General features: G+C 40.7%; 1 protein-coding gene across 2 annotated transcripts in view; it reads right to left on the reverse strand.

Moving 5' to 3' along the window:
- The window catches only part of PTPRO (protein tyrosine phosphatase receptor type O), a 170,173-nt gene extending 166,471 nt beyond the window's left edge, over positions 1-3,702 (reverse strand). For both annotated transcript variants that reach the window (XM_039708355.1, XM_039708354.1), the window contains exons 1-2: positions 3,563-3,702; positions 1,938-2,005 (exon numbers count right to left, since the gene is read on the reverse strand). In XM_039708355.1, coding sequence (XP_039564289.1) covers positions 1,938-2,005; positions 3,563-3,620 — 126 coding nt within the window. In that variant the 5' untranslated portion in view covers positions 3,621-3,702. The remainder of the gene's footprint in view (positions 1-1,937; positions 2,006-3,562) is intronic.
- Positions 3,703-13,756: the final 10,054 nt, after the last annotated feature.

Genomic DNA, 13,756 nt, shown 5'->3' on the forward strand with positions numbered 1-13,756 from the left:
TGTTCCACTGCCAGCACAAGTCCCTGATAGAGCCAGGGCCAAGATAAGCTGCCTACATTTATATTCCTGGAGGGAGATAGGAGGAGATACCCTTGCTGCCACATGGCTCCCAGATGCATTTTGGGGAAAGGAAAGCAGACTTTGACTCCTGGAGTACACTGGGCTCTGTCCTTGACTAATGTAAAAACAGATCTGGACCTAAGAACTATTCCTGGGTTCTGGAGTCTGGGTGTAGCCTAACTTAAACAGAAAGTAAAAAATGGATTAAAAAAATTAGAAATCTGAAATTCTAGTAGTGGCTTTTTAAGTACCATAATTAAAAATCTATTTTACTGATGTCCCTTCCTATGGATGAATGTTACAGAATATTGTTGTGGTACCTGCACTGCATGCAACTCCTGCAAGGAAAGCTGCTGCCTTTCACAGCAGCTGCAGCTCCCAAACCCACCTGAATTATCTCTCTGTTTACAAGGCATTGCAATATAAATGAAACTCTTCTGTACAGTTTCAGATCAAATATCCATCTTGTGAGCTGTTTAAGTACATTGCATTAAAAAGAACCAAAAAAAACAACACAAGAACCACACACACACTACAAAATTCCAGGTTTAATTTACCCAAAAGCCTCCATAATTCACCTTCAGTGATACATTCCTTAATTATATGATGCAAATGATTATTTTCCTCCTGGAACTCGGCCTTTTCCACCAAGCCTCACCCTGAAGGACAATGTGGCAGATAATCCACCTAAGGAGCACCTTCCTCCCAGACCTGGCTCCTGAAGCCTTTAGGACTAATTAAGGCCATAACAACCAGCAAAACTTGCCTATTGGCAAAGAGCACAGCTCCAGGACTGCATTCCATATTCCTTGCCACAGTGAGCTCTAGCTGTAGCTCTAAGGAGCAGCACAGCTGTAAAATACCTGAATCCAGGTCAAAATTGTCTTAAAACCCAGCCTCTGTGTGTGTGTGTGTGTGTACCCACTTTCCCTTTCTCAAATCCAGGTCAAAATTCATCACATCTGACTTCAAGCCTTCCCCAGCAAGTTTTGCACAAGACCTGCAGCTTGTGCAGGGAAAAAAGTCTCCATGCAGCAAGAACTCCCAAGCCCACATAAGATAAAATACCATGTGCTCATGCTCAACAAGATGAAGTAAAGCCAGAAATCCCATGGGTTATGAAGTCACAGACCTAAAAATACTACAGGCTTTTGACACGTCAGAGAAGCCATTACCAGTACATTTCTGCAGCCTGTCTGAGCTTGGTTATACAAGGAGAAGAGGTTTGTGCTGTTTCATTGAAGGTAGAAGTGAGCATGAGTTTACAACAAAGAAGAGACATCACCCATGGCCTGCTACAAATCTGCTGGAAAATTCACTCACACACTGCTGACCCTTAGGAATACAGAACTCAGATAGCTCTTCCTTGGTCAAGCCTTACCCTTAAAAATTTTGCTTTAAAAGCTGAGATTTTTCACAGAGGAAAAAACACAATTCATTAATTTTTGTAACTGACATTGATTCTACTTAATAAAAGTCAAAGTAAGAAATACTGGAGAGATAAATTCTATCGTTGAATAAAACTGCCTATCATCTTTTGCACTTTGCCATGATTTACCTGTAATCCCAATAAATGTATTATGTCAACCTTCAACATGCATAAAATCTACTTTTTCATTACAAAAATGTAAAAAATATTCAGTCACTGAAAGTCTCCCTGTTATTGCTGTTGTTGAAGAATTTCAAAACTGCAACAATCAATCCTTTCTGCAATGTAAACAAGTATATTCTTCAAATCTTTCAAAAAAACCACAACATTGGACTCTCCACAGCCTTCAACTCTGCCATTCAGGTCTTCAGAACAGGCACAGGAACAATGAATTAATTATTTTTCAACAATGGAAAATGGACAACTTGGGATACATTTGAGTAATTACCTGGTTTGAAGGATCAGTAGCCAAAATCAAAAACACGTCCTTTAAAACAGCAGTAATTGTTCTTCCATCTGAAAGAAAAATGAAAATATTGTTACCTAAACAGGAAGCTTTAAGCTCAACATAACTCAACAAGTGGGTGAATGTTGGAAAGCAGAACTTTTATGTGAAATCTGAATTGTGTAGTTTCTACTCCAGTCTACTCTTCTTCTGTAACAAATAGACCCCTGGTTTTAGACATTTCTACTTCTTAAAGAGGAACATTTTTTAAAAGCCTTTAATTCTAAGTAACTATGGTGCAATTATTTTAATTATTTTTTACTCAATTTATAGGCCATTATCTTAGTCTGTCATTAGTAATTGATGGAAAAATTTTCCTATGCAGAAACAAAGTAGGCCTTATGGCAATAAGTACTATCTTTAGGAATCTATAAAAAATGTTTTTGTCTATTCCTGCCAGAAAGCATGACCTCTTTTTAATGATAAAATTATCATAATTATTGAATAGCATAATTACAGTCAACTCATGTAAGCATGCCACTTTCTAAAAAATAATTACACAAAGGCATTGAAATACACAAAATTAAAGCTCAGACCACAGAACTCTGGAAAAAATTCAGGTTGGATGCCACCTCTAGCTCAGCCTCCTGCTAGAAGCAGGCTCAGCCCTGGATGCAGACCTGTCTGCCCACAGCTTCTTCAGCTGGGTGTTAAAAAAAGATTGCAAAACAGAGTCTGCAGCCTCTCTGGTAGCCCTTTCCAAGGTCTGATTGTCCTCTGGGTGATATTTTTCTCCTTTATGTCAAGCCAGAAGCCTGCAGCACCCAGTGCTGACTTTAGGGGTCCAGCCCTGCTGAGCCTCAGGAATGCACAAATTCCAGTGCATTCAGGGGCAGGAAGACACAGCATGATGTGGAATAACTCCCAAATGAGGTTGTCATCCTTGCACAGGACCCTGGTTTTAAAAGTGGTGCTTAAATATGAAAGTTGCTGTTTAAGAACAAGAGCATCAAACAGAGAGATGTCTTTAGTAAGCATAATTCAAACCAAATAACTCAAAAACCACTCAAACCCTATTGCAAACAAATGTTTCCAATACTTTTTTCAGATATTCACAAGTAACTGATAAAGCTGTTCAGAATTCAAGTATTAAACTGGGTAGATATAAGATATGAAGATTCTCCACCTGCTTCTTGTTGGAAATGCTCCCTCAGACAGTATCACTGTCCTACACATCAGAGATAAAACATTTCTTATTATGATTTGGCTACAGAGCTCCAATGCTATTCTACTGTCTCAGCAGTTTCAAACCCAACACATTACAAAGAAGCCACTAATGGTCTATTTTTGGGTGCATTTTTTTGGTTTTGTGGGGGTTTTTTGTTGTTGTGGTGGTTGTTCTGTTTCTCCTATGAATTAAATAAAAATATTCCAAGAGATTTGGTAAGGTCCCTTTCTAGAAGTTTCCTCTCTGTGCCAGAAACTGGCTGGCGATCGCATTTCAAAGCCTTACACCACACAGAGCACACAATGAACCCAATAAATTCAGAGCTCACAACAATTTGTGGTTGATGCAGCTATTAATAAATGTTTCTACAAGTCAGTATCCCTACATACCATCCCCTTACCTGGCACAGGAGTAGGAAGACACCCAAGGGAGTTATGAGTCTTAACAGGCAAAGGCATTAATTCCAAATGGCAAAGGGAGGCTAACCCTCTTTGCTCCCTTTATAAGCAGAGATCAGGATTTGCTGCTGTTAAACCAGAAATCAGGCTCTGCAGGTGTCCTGAGTTACCTGCAGGACTCCTCCCTTTTCTCCACTGGCAACAGAGCAGCACTCAGATGAGTCTCCTCTCCTTAAATGAAAGCCCTCCAAAATGATGAAACCACATCCCCAGTTTTTGGTTGTTTCCCGGGTAGTTAAAATGTGTTTTTTCAAGTTGGAATACACAGAAAGCAGGATTTAATGAACAGTCCTGCTGCTAGTGCTAGTTTAGCTCTGCAGATTTTACACACCCTTCCAATTAGTCATGTGAAAAATGAACAAAATCAGGAAAATATTTCAAAATGTAGGCTGAGTGTTCAACTCTTGGTACAAATGAAAGACAAATTTGCACCCCCATTAGGGAATTTCTATGCATAAACAGTCTAATTTTAAGAGCTATGTTTCTTCCATAGACATTAATCTAACAGCATTTTAATAGCTGAAAGCAGCACCTACACCAGGTTTCTCTAATTATCATTCAGAAGAAGCTTGCAAGTAATTAGTAGCTTTAAATTTCTTGGTACCATCTGTAACCAGTAACTTAATCAGAGTTTTAACACAGTAGAAGGGTTGTAAAGAATAAATCGCTTTCTCTCTCGAAGGCAAACATTTTTACACTGGATTATTTTCAGAGGTTATTTTTAGTTTGGCTGGATAGTTAGCAGAGTTTTGGTGCTTGTAAGATTTCCATAAGTCATGGAAGAAGGTGGCTTAATGATGCAGATGGAACAGGGTCATGGAATGCACATGCTGCCTGCCTTAAAAAAAAAGACATAAAACACGTTCCTCTCCCCATGGCATGCCTTGAAAACCTAAAAGGGTTTTTTTATCTTTGTTTTACTTGAAAGTCAGCCTAGTAATTCAAATTTCTAAATGCAGCTTGTGCCTTTTAAGAGGTGCCACCCTGAGCCCCACGTTCAATAGCCGTGTGCCTCTGGGGATGGTCATTTCAGTGAAAGGGTTGTGGTTGTCAGGGGGACAACAGTGGACCAAGCTGTCTGCCCCATTCAGGATCAAGAGAAAGTGCAATCAAGCCCTTTATTTAGCTGCAGGTGATGATGGTGATTGCCTCAGATCTTATAATAAAGCCAGACAGACCATAGTTCACAATTAAAGTGGCTGTAAAAGGTCTTGGTTGTAAAAGTGGGAGGAAGACAAAACCAGGAGTTAAGGCAGAGTTTGTTGAGTGAAAAACTCTTAGGAGTGACGCATATGAAGCTTTTCAGAATGCTGCTGTTGTGGTCTGGAGATCAAAAAATTACCCATGTAGCAAAAGTGCATACAAGATTGTACCATAATATATGTAAGTTTAGTAAATTTCTTATCTTCTGTGAAAACAAGAATGAAAGCCACAAACTTTCCTGGTAGGTTACATCACAGAGAATAGGCATGCCAAATTTTGAACTCCTGGAGGGGAGTCCCACCCCTCCAGCTGCAGGACAGTCACTTCTTGGGAAACAGGGATGGACCTTGAGAACGAAATCTTCAACATTTCAGTTGGCAAAAGGACTTATTTGACCAATAGTAAATGGTTCCATCTAAGCTACTTAACTAAAATCACAAGCAATGGGAAAAAAAAAAAGAGAAAAAAAAAGAAAAAGGAGTGTGCTAAACTCAATGCATCTCACCAAAATAGGTGACTTTGACTCTAAGCAGAGGTAGGATGCCTGTGACCAATCTCCAGCTGGATGAGAAGGGTGGCTGGAAGTAGATCATATCAGCAGCAAATTGTTAGGTTTAACTGAACCACTGGAACCTCCAAGTTGCCTTCAGAGCCAAAGAAGATGAAGTTAGAAGTAACTCCATGGACTGCAGAAAATGAGATCAGCAGCTTGGAGTGGATGTGCATTAAATGGCTTTAAAAGGTAGATGAAATAACCCAGCCAGCCCTGGCTGTTTTGAGCAGGACACTGTGAGCAGTCACAGCCAGCATGACACATGCAGCCACAAACACTCTCCACATGATGAGCTTGTACTCAGGCTGGCCTCTCAGCCTGTCTGCTGACTGAACCAGGAGAGGAAACAACATAAAGCAGCTTGGACACAGACCCATACCCACCCCACAGGCAGGATGGATGGGATGGGGCCTCCCAGTTTGGCTGCCTGTTGGAAACCTCTAACACAAAGCCAGTATTTACAAAATACTGAATCTGAACATCAGCCTCCTAGGAGAGATGTCAGATTCCACATCCACTCATTAAACCACTCACAAGATGAATACTGCTCCAATTAACAGTACTTTTAGGCAAGAGTTGGTGTTTTCAAAAGCAACAGAGAACTCAGAAAATGTGCATAAGAATTCTTCATTAATATCATGACCTCTAAAAGACTTCCTGAACATACATCGAAAAATTTGAAAGGCAAATACCTTTCAACATTTTTTTCACCAATATTTTTGTGTTAGCAAAGGATGAACTTCAATAGTAATACCTGAAGCCATTTCTGCTCTATTCACCAGTATTACTTCAGCAAAAAGAGCTATACTTTGTGCATCTCTTTGTTTTGGCTCAAGGTCAGCAGTGAGCTGCTGTTTTGGTGTTTCAGTCTGGAAAACAACAGAAAAGTCTTAATCTTTCATCCTTTTCTACAAGGATATTCTTCAGACAAACTCTGTCCTTTACCAGATGGAAATAGAATATATAAACAGAAATAATTTTGACTGTGGGAAAGGTACTGGTCTTTTTTGTTTAAGATTTCACAGTTTGGAATAAATTTCATCCTCACCAGCCAAAATATTATAAAATTCTTATAACTAAGCTATTTCATTTGATATATTTTTCCCTGTTCCCATTTGCTCTGCACCTGTATGCATTAAAATGCTGAACTGCAATCTTGTGTGACTGGAGAAAAAGTGCTATTTCATTCCTGAGAAAGATCATTCAGATAACAAATGAAAAAAAAACACAATTTACCACTGGACAGTGTGTTCTGTAACCGTGCAGGAACATGGCAGCTATATTCATTGTTCTAAATTATAAGTTTCCTGTAGAATTTATATTTCTAACTGAAGCCAAAACAGAAGATAAATTCTACTAATTTTAAGTATTACCTCTAAGTATTTCAAAATGGAACGTTTATTCTTTTAATCTTTTTTTTTCTGACTACATCCCAAAACATTTAATGAATTTTTAAAATACATTTTATTATGGATGGTACCATACTAATTAAGGGTACAGCACAGGCATTAGAGAATAGTGTTTCTTAAGGAGTACACTTCATTGTGTTCCTGCAGTCTTACCATCAATGCATACTGAAATAATGAACAGTTTAAATAAAGTAGTGACTGCTTATTTAGTTAATCTCCGTAAAAATGTTACACTGTTTTCCATGGGATTCGTGTTTATATGAAGATGGGAACACTGGGTAAAGGACTAGAGACTTAATCTTAGGGGGGTTTTTTTCCCGCAGTTTAATTACTGCTTTTTATTGAATCCTTCAAGTGCCATCCATTGAGAAGAGAGTCCATAGAAATTCAACATGTGCTTAAAAGATTTTGAAAATCTGGCATTACTAGTTGCTTTTTAAAGTAGGTCCTTTCAGAGCTATCTACAGGATAACGCGCTGGGAAATTTGGGCTTGTAGCATCAATTTTTTACCAATTTCTTCCTTTTCATTGGAGGGAAGCTCTGACTGCTTCTCTCATTCTGTCCTAAGAAACTTTTATGTTGGTTTATTAATCCTTCGTTTACAAATGGTGCCTAAAGGTCTTTGTTAATGCCTGAAACAAAGTCTCAAAGACCAGTTCCCAGAAACTTTGACAGGGAATATGGTAATAGTAATTAGTACCCAAAAGCTAAACTAATCAGCAGTAATGATTTCCAGATGAGGATGGATGATCCCTCAGCACCATCACCTCATGTCCTACAGTCACAGAGCAGCACAGAAACTCTCAGCATCTGTTACCAGCTACAGCTACAGCTCTTTCCTAAGGCTGGAGGAGCTGATTACCTTCACCAGCTGTGCCCTGCACAGAGAGGAGTCTGAGGCTCCTAAATTCCACATTATGAACTCAGGGATAGTTCTAAGAAAGTATTTGGATGACACTAACACGTCAAGTATTCCAATAGTTGGGCAGGTTTTTCTTTTAGAATTTGCACCAAAATATTGTGGAGAAAAGTGAGATATAAATCCCAGTGTATCATTCTCTAAAATACCAACAAAGAGAAGGAAGATACTTTAAGGCAAAATTACATAGTCCAAGTACACAGGGAAGGAGAGAAGAAATAATTTATCTCCCAACAGCCCCCAACAGTGAACCAGATTTGACAGCAGATCATCCAGTCCTTGACTGAAAATTGTACTTAGTACTTTTCCTTCAGGGTGTTTAGAAGAAGTGTCACCATCCCAGTGACATGAATTGCACAGAGGCCACTCCAGCTGAGGAGCACTTGGGTGCACAAAGGTTGGTTTCGCACCACAACACACTCCCAGCCTTGCCCTGGAAGACAGCTGGTGGATTTGGATAGATGGAGAAGGACAAAGATTGTAAAATATTCCTTAGCACAATAGGCAGTGGTCATAATATATTTGCAGACAAACATTTCTCAAATTGATGTTAAGTATTATGGCAAGAAGGGATTTTAAGAGCTAGACTCGAAGGAGGATGATGAATTATCTTTATGTGAGCCTCTCCCAAGCACAGCAGACAGGACAGGGGAAAGCACATCTGTGGAGAATTTATAAACATCAAAGTGTCTCTTGGGCCAAGGTCACACTCCCACAGAGCAGTGTATTGTGACACCCTGTAAGGACAGGCAGACATACTCTAAGCTAAGGAGCAGCCCACACTCAAGATTTACCTGGCAGTGCATTCCTGAGCTCATTTAAACACTGGCCCTGAGAGTGGACTTGCATCTGAAGGATTTTGGTAGGATAAAAAGGATCTGATCAGGCACAGATGAAGATTCCTATTTAAAATCCACATCAGCCTATGTCTCCCCTTGATACAAGTACAGAACTGTTTTACAGAACATGAAATGGCTCCAGTGAAGGAAACAGGTAATATGCTTGCCAAGACACTCTTCTGTGACACTCTTCCCTGTCAAAGCCACTGCTTGGATTCAGAATAGAAGATGGAAAATGCTCTCCTGCCTCTCCAGGCCTGCCATGACGGCTGGCACTGCAGAGAGCTGAAAGCAGCTGCTCCTCAGTCTCACCTCCTTGGACAGAGCTGTGTCCCCTCCCTCCTAGGTAATCCAGCAATCACTCAGGGTCTTTAAGACATTAACAACAGCAGCAATTTCCCCTTCCCATTCTCTTGATTAAACAGAAGGAAGGAGGTAGAAAAAAGATGAGAGACATAAAACTCCAGATGTTGTCGACACCAATATCTGGTTCCACCAGAGAATTTGAATGCTGAAGCAATGATGAATTACAGTGGGGTCCCTACAGCAATCCAGATTGCAATCATAATACCACTGAGGAAGAATAAGGGCTAGCATTCATTAATGTGAACAGCAAATGAATTTATGACAATTTCCACTGGTACTTTCAAAGAACATGAATACATCTGTAAGAAATTAAGACGACACACCAGTGTAACTCATTCATTAATAAAGTCTGGGATTGCACATTTGTTGCAAAATTTGCCGCGTTTGTTACCAGTGGGTTTTAATTCTAGAAGTGTACTTTATTAAAACCATAACACAAATCTCTCTAGGAGGAGAGTTCGAGCCCATTTGCGGACTATTCTGTAGGTGATTTCGTTTTTAGTTTAAATTTACTTTGGTGCAGAAACTGAACTTGTTCAGGTTTGCAGTAAGTAGATGTTTAATCATTACAAGATATGTGGTAGAGAGTTACAGTCACCCTGCTTTCTTTTTGATAATACAGCCATTAAATTTGCATTAACAAAAACCTATTAAACAATTTCTCTGTGATCTAAGTGTGGAGAGAGAAATAACAATACCAGAAGAGCAAACCAAATAACAGTATACCAAGCTGTGATGGAATCAGGGCTGTCACAGCTGTATGGCCATGAGTGTGGACTCTCAGCTTCCCCATTTTTAAGGACAGACTCTCAGGACACAACCTGTTCAATGGTGAGAAGAGAAAGCTTAGCAGAATTTTAACTCAGGCAATATGAAGTGTCTCTGCTGGCCATGTGTTACAAAACATGAGCAGATACCTCGCTCCTCTACTTGGCAGTAGCTGCTACTGAGCTGTGCCTCTCAGCTTTGCTCATGCATCACTGTTAAATATACCTGATAAAAATCTTGCTACTGCAAGAAACCCGAGCTGTGTGTTTCTTTCTCTGCACAAATGTGCCAAATGCCTGCTGAGACAGAAGGTCTGCATTAGGACAGAGGCATTTGCACGTGTGAGATCCACACTGTGCTGTCACAACCATCCCATGTTCATCTCCTGTGCCCTGTCTGGGCACCTCACAGAGCCAAAAGGGACAAAATGCTGAAGCCTGGGTTCTGCAGGCAGCTCCAGAGACTGCCTTCAAGTGGTGCTGATGGGGAAGCTGTACCTCCTCTGGCCACTCCATTAAGCTTGTCCAAATACTCACAGGATTGGGGTTTATTTATTCCATTAGAAATAAACACATCTAAAGAATAAAGCCTGCATTGCATATTTGATTTTTCTTCTATATATTGAAAGTGGAGAGGAAAAGAAGTTATAAATGCTTAGGTTACACTCAAGAAAACGCATAACTATAAAATCAGCATTTCATAAGCTACCCAGGAAAATATGAGAAAATGCAATATTAATTTAAACCAGCAATATTTCACATTGACTACAAGCCAAACTAACAGCAAAGTTTATCCATAATTTAATGACAAAGTTGCAATATTTTTCACTGTGATAGATTACTGTAACTGAGCAGATTTATGTACATTGCTGAGAGCCAACACAAAAACATTTGGAAGATATTCTCTGAATATTAAGAAAACAATCTGAATCCTTCCCTGTGAACCTTCAGTAATAGCTGCAAACACAGTGTTAACATGCTATTTATTTGGTAGTTTTTCTACTAGTTATCAAGTATCATCTCAGCTCCCAGCAGAAGGAAGGGTGACAAATAACCCAAGTCACTGATTTGCTATTTAATACAAAAATGACCAGATGTGCTCTGTTCTAGACCAAACCTCATGGCAGATCTGGGCTGTTCTCTACAACAGCAGCCAAGACAGCAGCCCTGAGTTCAACAGCCCCTTCCTTACTGCAGGAATTGTCCCAGAGGATCTGCTCTCTCATCCATGCCACCTGTGCCATGATCTGCTCTACAGTTTATAGACACTTGGACTGAGTGCACTGAGAAGTGCTCAGAAGATGAAATTCCACAATTCGTGTCTTGCTTTTCATCTCTCATGAGTCTCAACAAACCCCATGCCCAAATCTCATTTTGGAAGTTGTTGAAACCTACAAAGTTTCCAGCTACAATGGGATTTCCAGCTTCAAAAGGGAAAAAAAATAAAAATCAAAACCCCAACAAGCCATAATTTAAGCTCCTTTCCTGCTCACATGTCTTCTTCATATGTTAGTTCCCAGGCCTGCAGTGTTACACCAGTCCTTTCTCCCTCCTATCAGGAATCAAATGCCATTGGCTTTCACAAAAAAAAGACACCTTCAGAAAACACACCAGAAGCATCCAGGATGAAAAAAACAAACCAGTAGAAGTGCTTGGCATTAAAAAAGTAGTACCTCCAGACCAGGGAGAAAGAACTCTCGAGATTTTGGCAGCACCTGGATACATTTTTTTAAGCCTGTAAAATTTTGTTTAGTGGTCCTTGAAATTGTGACTCTTTCTAAAATGCTTCTGTCAACTGTAACTGCTTGGATGGATCTCTGTTAACCAATCCTGAAATAGCATTCTGTTTTGACTTAAGAACAGGGGGGTCCATTGGCATTTCAAGCTGTTCACACTCCTATTTCATTATCTGCTCCTCAGCCATCAAAGTTTCTGGTGAAGAAGGGTAGTCCAAAGATCAGACTGCAGTCCAAAGCTCTGACAACAGGCTAGACAGTAATCAAACCAAATTTCTTGTTCTGGACCACTGGTGGCATCTTCCTAAGTGAAAAAGGGTGCAGTCAGGTCTGGATAAGAGGGAGCTAAACTAGATATATCCCCCACAGCTGCAGAAAAGGAGTGTACAAGAGGAGTGAGTTTCCCTTGACTTAATTTCAGCCTGTAATTCCCATGAAACAGCTATCTTCTTGTGCTGGGATTACTCTTCCTCCTGGTGAAACAAGGATGATATTTTTAAATATACCAAAATGTTATTTTCAAAAGTTAATTAAGCTGTGAAACACTACATGAAACTCATCAAGAGGCAGAAAGGAGAAATCTAAGACACTTGGCTGTGATGGATGGGCAAGTGTTCTCCAGATTTTCTGCTGGATCAGGCTGAATTCAGACTGACAGCACATAGACCACCAGGGACCCCAGCACTGCTTCCCTTCTCTCAAATTTGCATAAAATGGAAAGGCAGAAAAGGAACCTCCCCCATCCTTCAGCCACATGATGGACTTCACTCACTGATCTCAATACCAGTGCCAGGGTAACATTTTTTGATCAGCACAGATGGCAAAACCATGGAGAAAATACACTATGTCAGCCACTGCAACCAAAACCACATTGCTTATGACAAAGCAAGGTGGCACTTGATCAACAGGATGAAAGACTAAATCTTTCAAAATCCATTTTGGGCAGGTAAAAAACACCCGAAACATCATCAGCTTTATGAAACACTGTGAGTACACAGAAAGCAAACAGCAACTGGAGCACTCCTGGGCCAGTCTTGGGTCTCAACCCTCTGAAACCTTTTCCTGTGTCCATGATTAGTGTTTATTGAATTCTTCACCAATAGGAGACTTCAGCACAAGCTGACTGCACAACCACTGGGATTTTAATGCCCAATAAATTATCCGCTGTTTTGGAAAAGCCAGTTATCCTATTTAATTTGACAGCCCCATGCAGGGTGAATTCCATAGACACAAAACAAATGTCAGGCCTCGAGACTAACACACATTTCCCCACATGCAAAATACACATCAGTTGCTCTCTTAGGAGGATGGAAAAAACGAATCCCTCTAAATTATGCAAACCAAGCAGTGAGAACAGGCTTAAAGCCTTTGCTTTTAAGAAGTAAAGCATAAACCTAACTACTGCTTTATATCTGCCTTCTATTTTTTTTTTTTTGCCTTTCCATGATCTGCAATGCAACTATTTTGAGATCTGCTCCTGAGTGCCTCCAACAGGCACTTCTTAGGGGGAATTCTGCTCTCATTTCTCCTCAGTACTGCCACCCTGTCCCTTAAACATTTATCTTGCTCCTGTAGAAAGACTTGGACGATGGAAGATCTTTTCCAATCCAACTTTTATTTAATTTTGCATGAAGGAAGACAGTGAGGGGAGAGCTTTTTCTTTTACTCATCTGGTATCGCATTCAATCTGAGTTGGAACAGAAACAGAGGAACATCCACTGCACTCTAAGTGCTTTCCAGCTCTGGTTCACATCTGTTACTAATGCATCTTTATATTACTGGATAGTTTAATAAACAAGGAAGTAAGAGCTGTCGGTCCTATCGTTTCAGAACTTGATCCCTGGCTCTGACATGAACCTCTTGCAGAGGCTGATGCATTTGCACGATTCGTTCTGCCCGTTTGCAGATTGAAATCACAACACTTTCTTTTGCCAAGTGCAGAAGTCGGGAGGAAAAGCTCCGAGTAGAAGGTTGATGCTACTGGAGAGCAGTCTGATGGGGCAGCAGCCCTGCTGTCACCTCGCTGTCACACTTTGTGTGGGGACGGGAGAGACTGGCTCTGCACAGGGCGGTACAGCTGAGCAGCACTGAGGCAGCGAGATTGGGAAGGAGAGCGAGCACGAGATGTTAAAATAAACTGCGGGGCAGCCCGCTAGCAAGCGCTTACCCAGAGCCCATACAAGCAGACAGCAGCTGCCCCGCATAATTAAAGGCTGCGGCAGCGCCGGATTACAGGGCTGCATCCCTTCCTCCGGGCACGGGTTTCGCTCCGGGACGGAGCGCTCCGTGTCCTTTCCTGCCGCTCCGCATCCCGCTCCTCTCGCAGCGGCCCGCAGGTGGCGC

This window comes from Passer montanus, unplaced genomic scaffold, assembly GCF_014805655.1.
Source record: "Passer montanus isolate IOZ18808 unplaced genomic scaffold, ASM1480565v1 scaffold20, whole genome shotgun sequence".
Taxonomy (NCBI): Eukaryota; Metazoa; Chordata; class Aves; order Passeriformes; family Passeridae; genus Passer; species Passer montanus.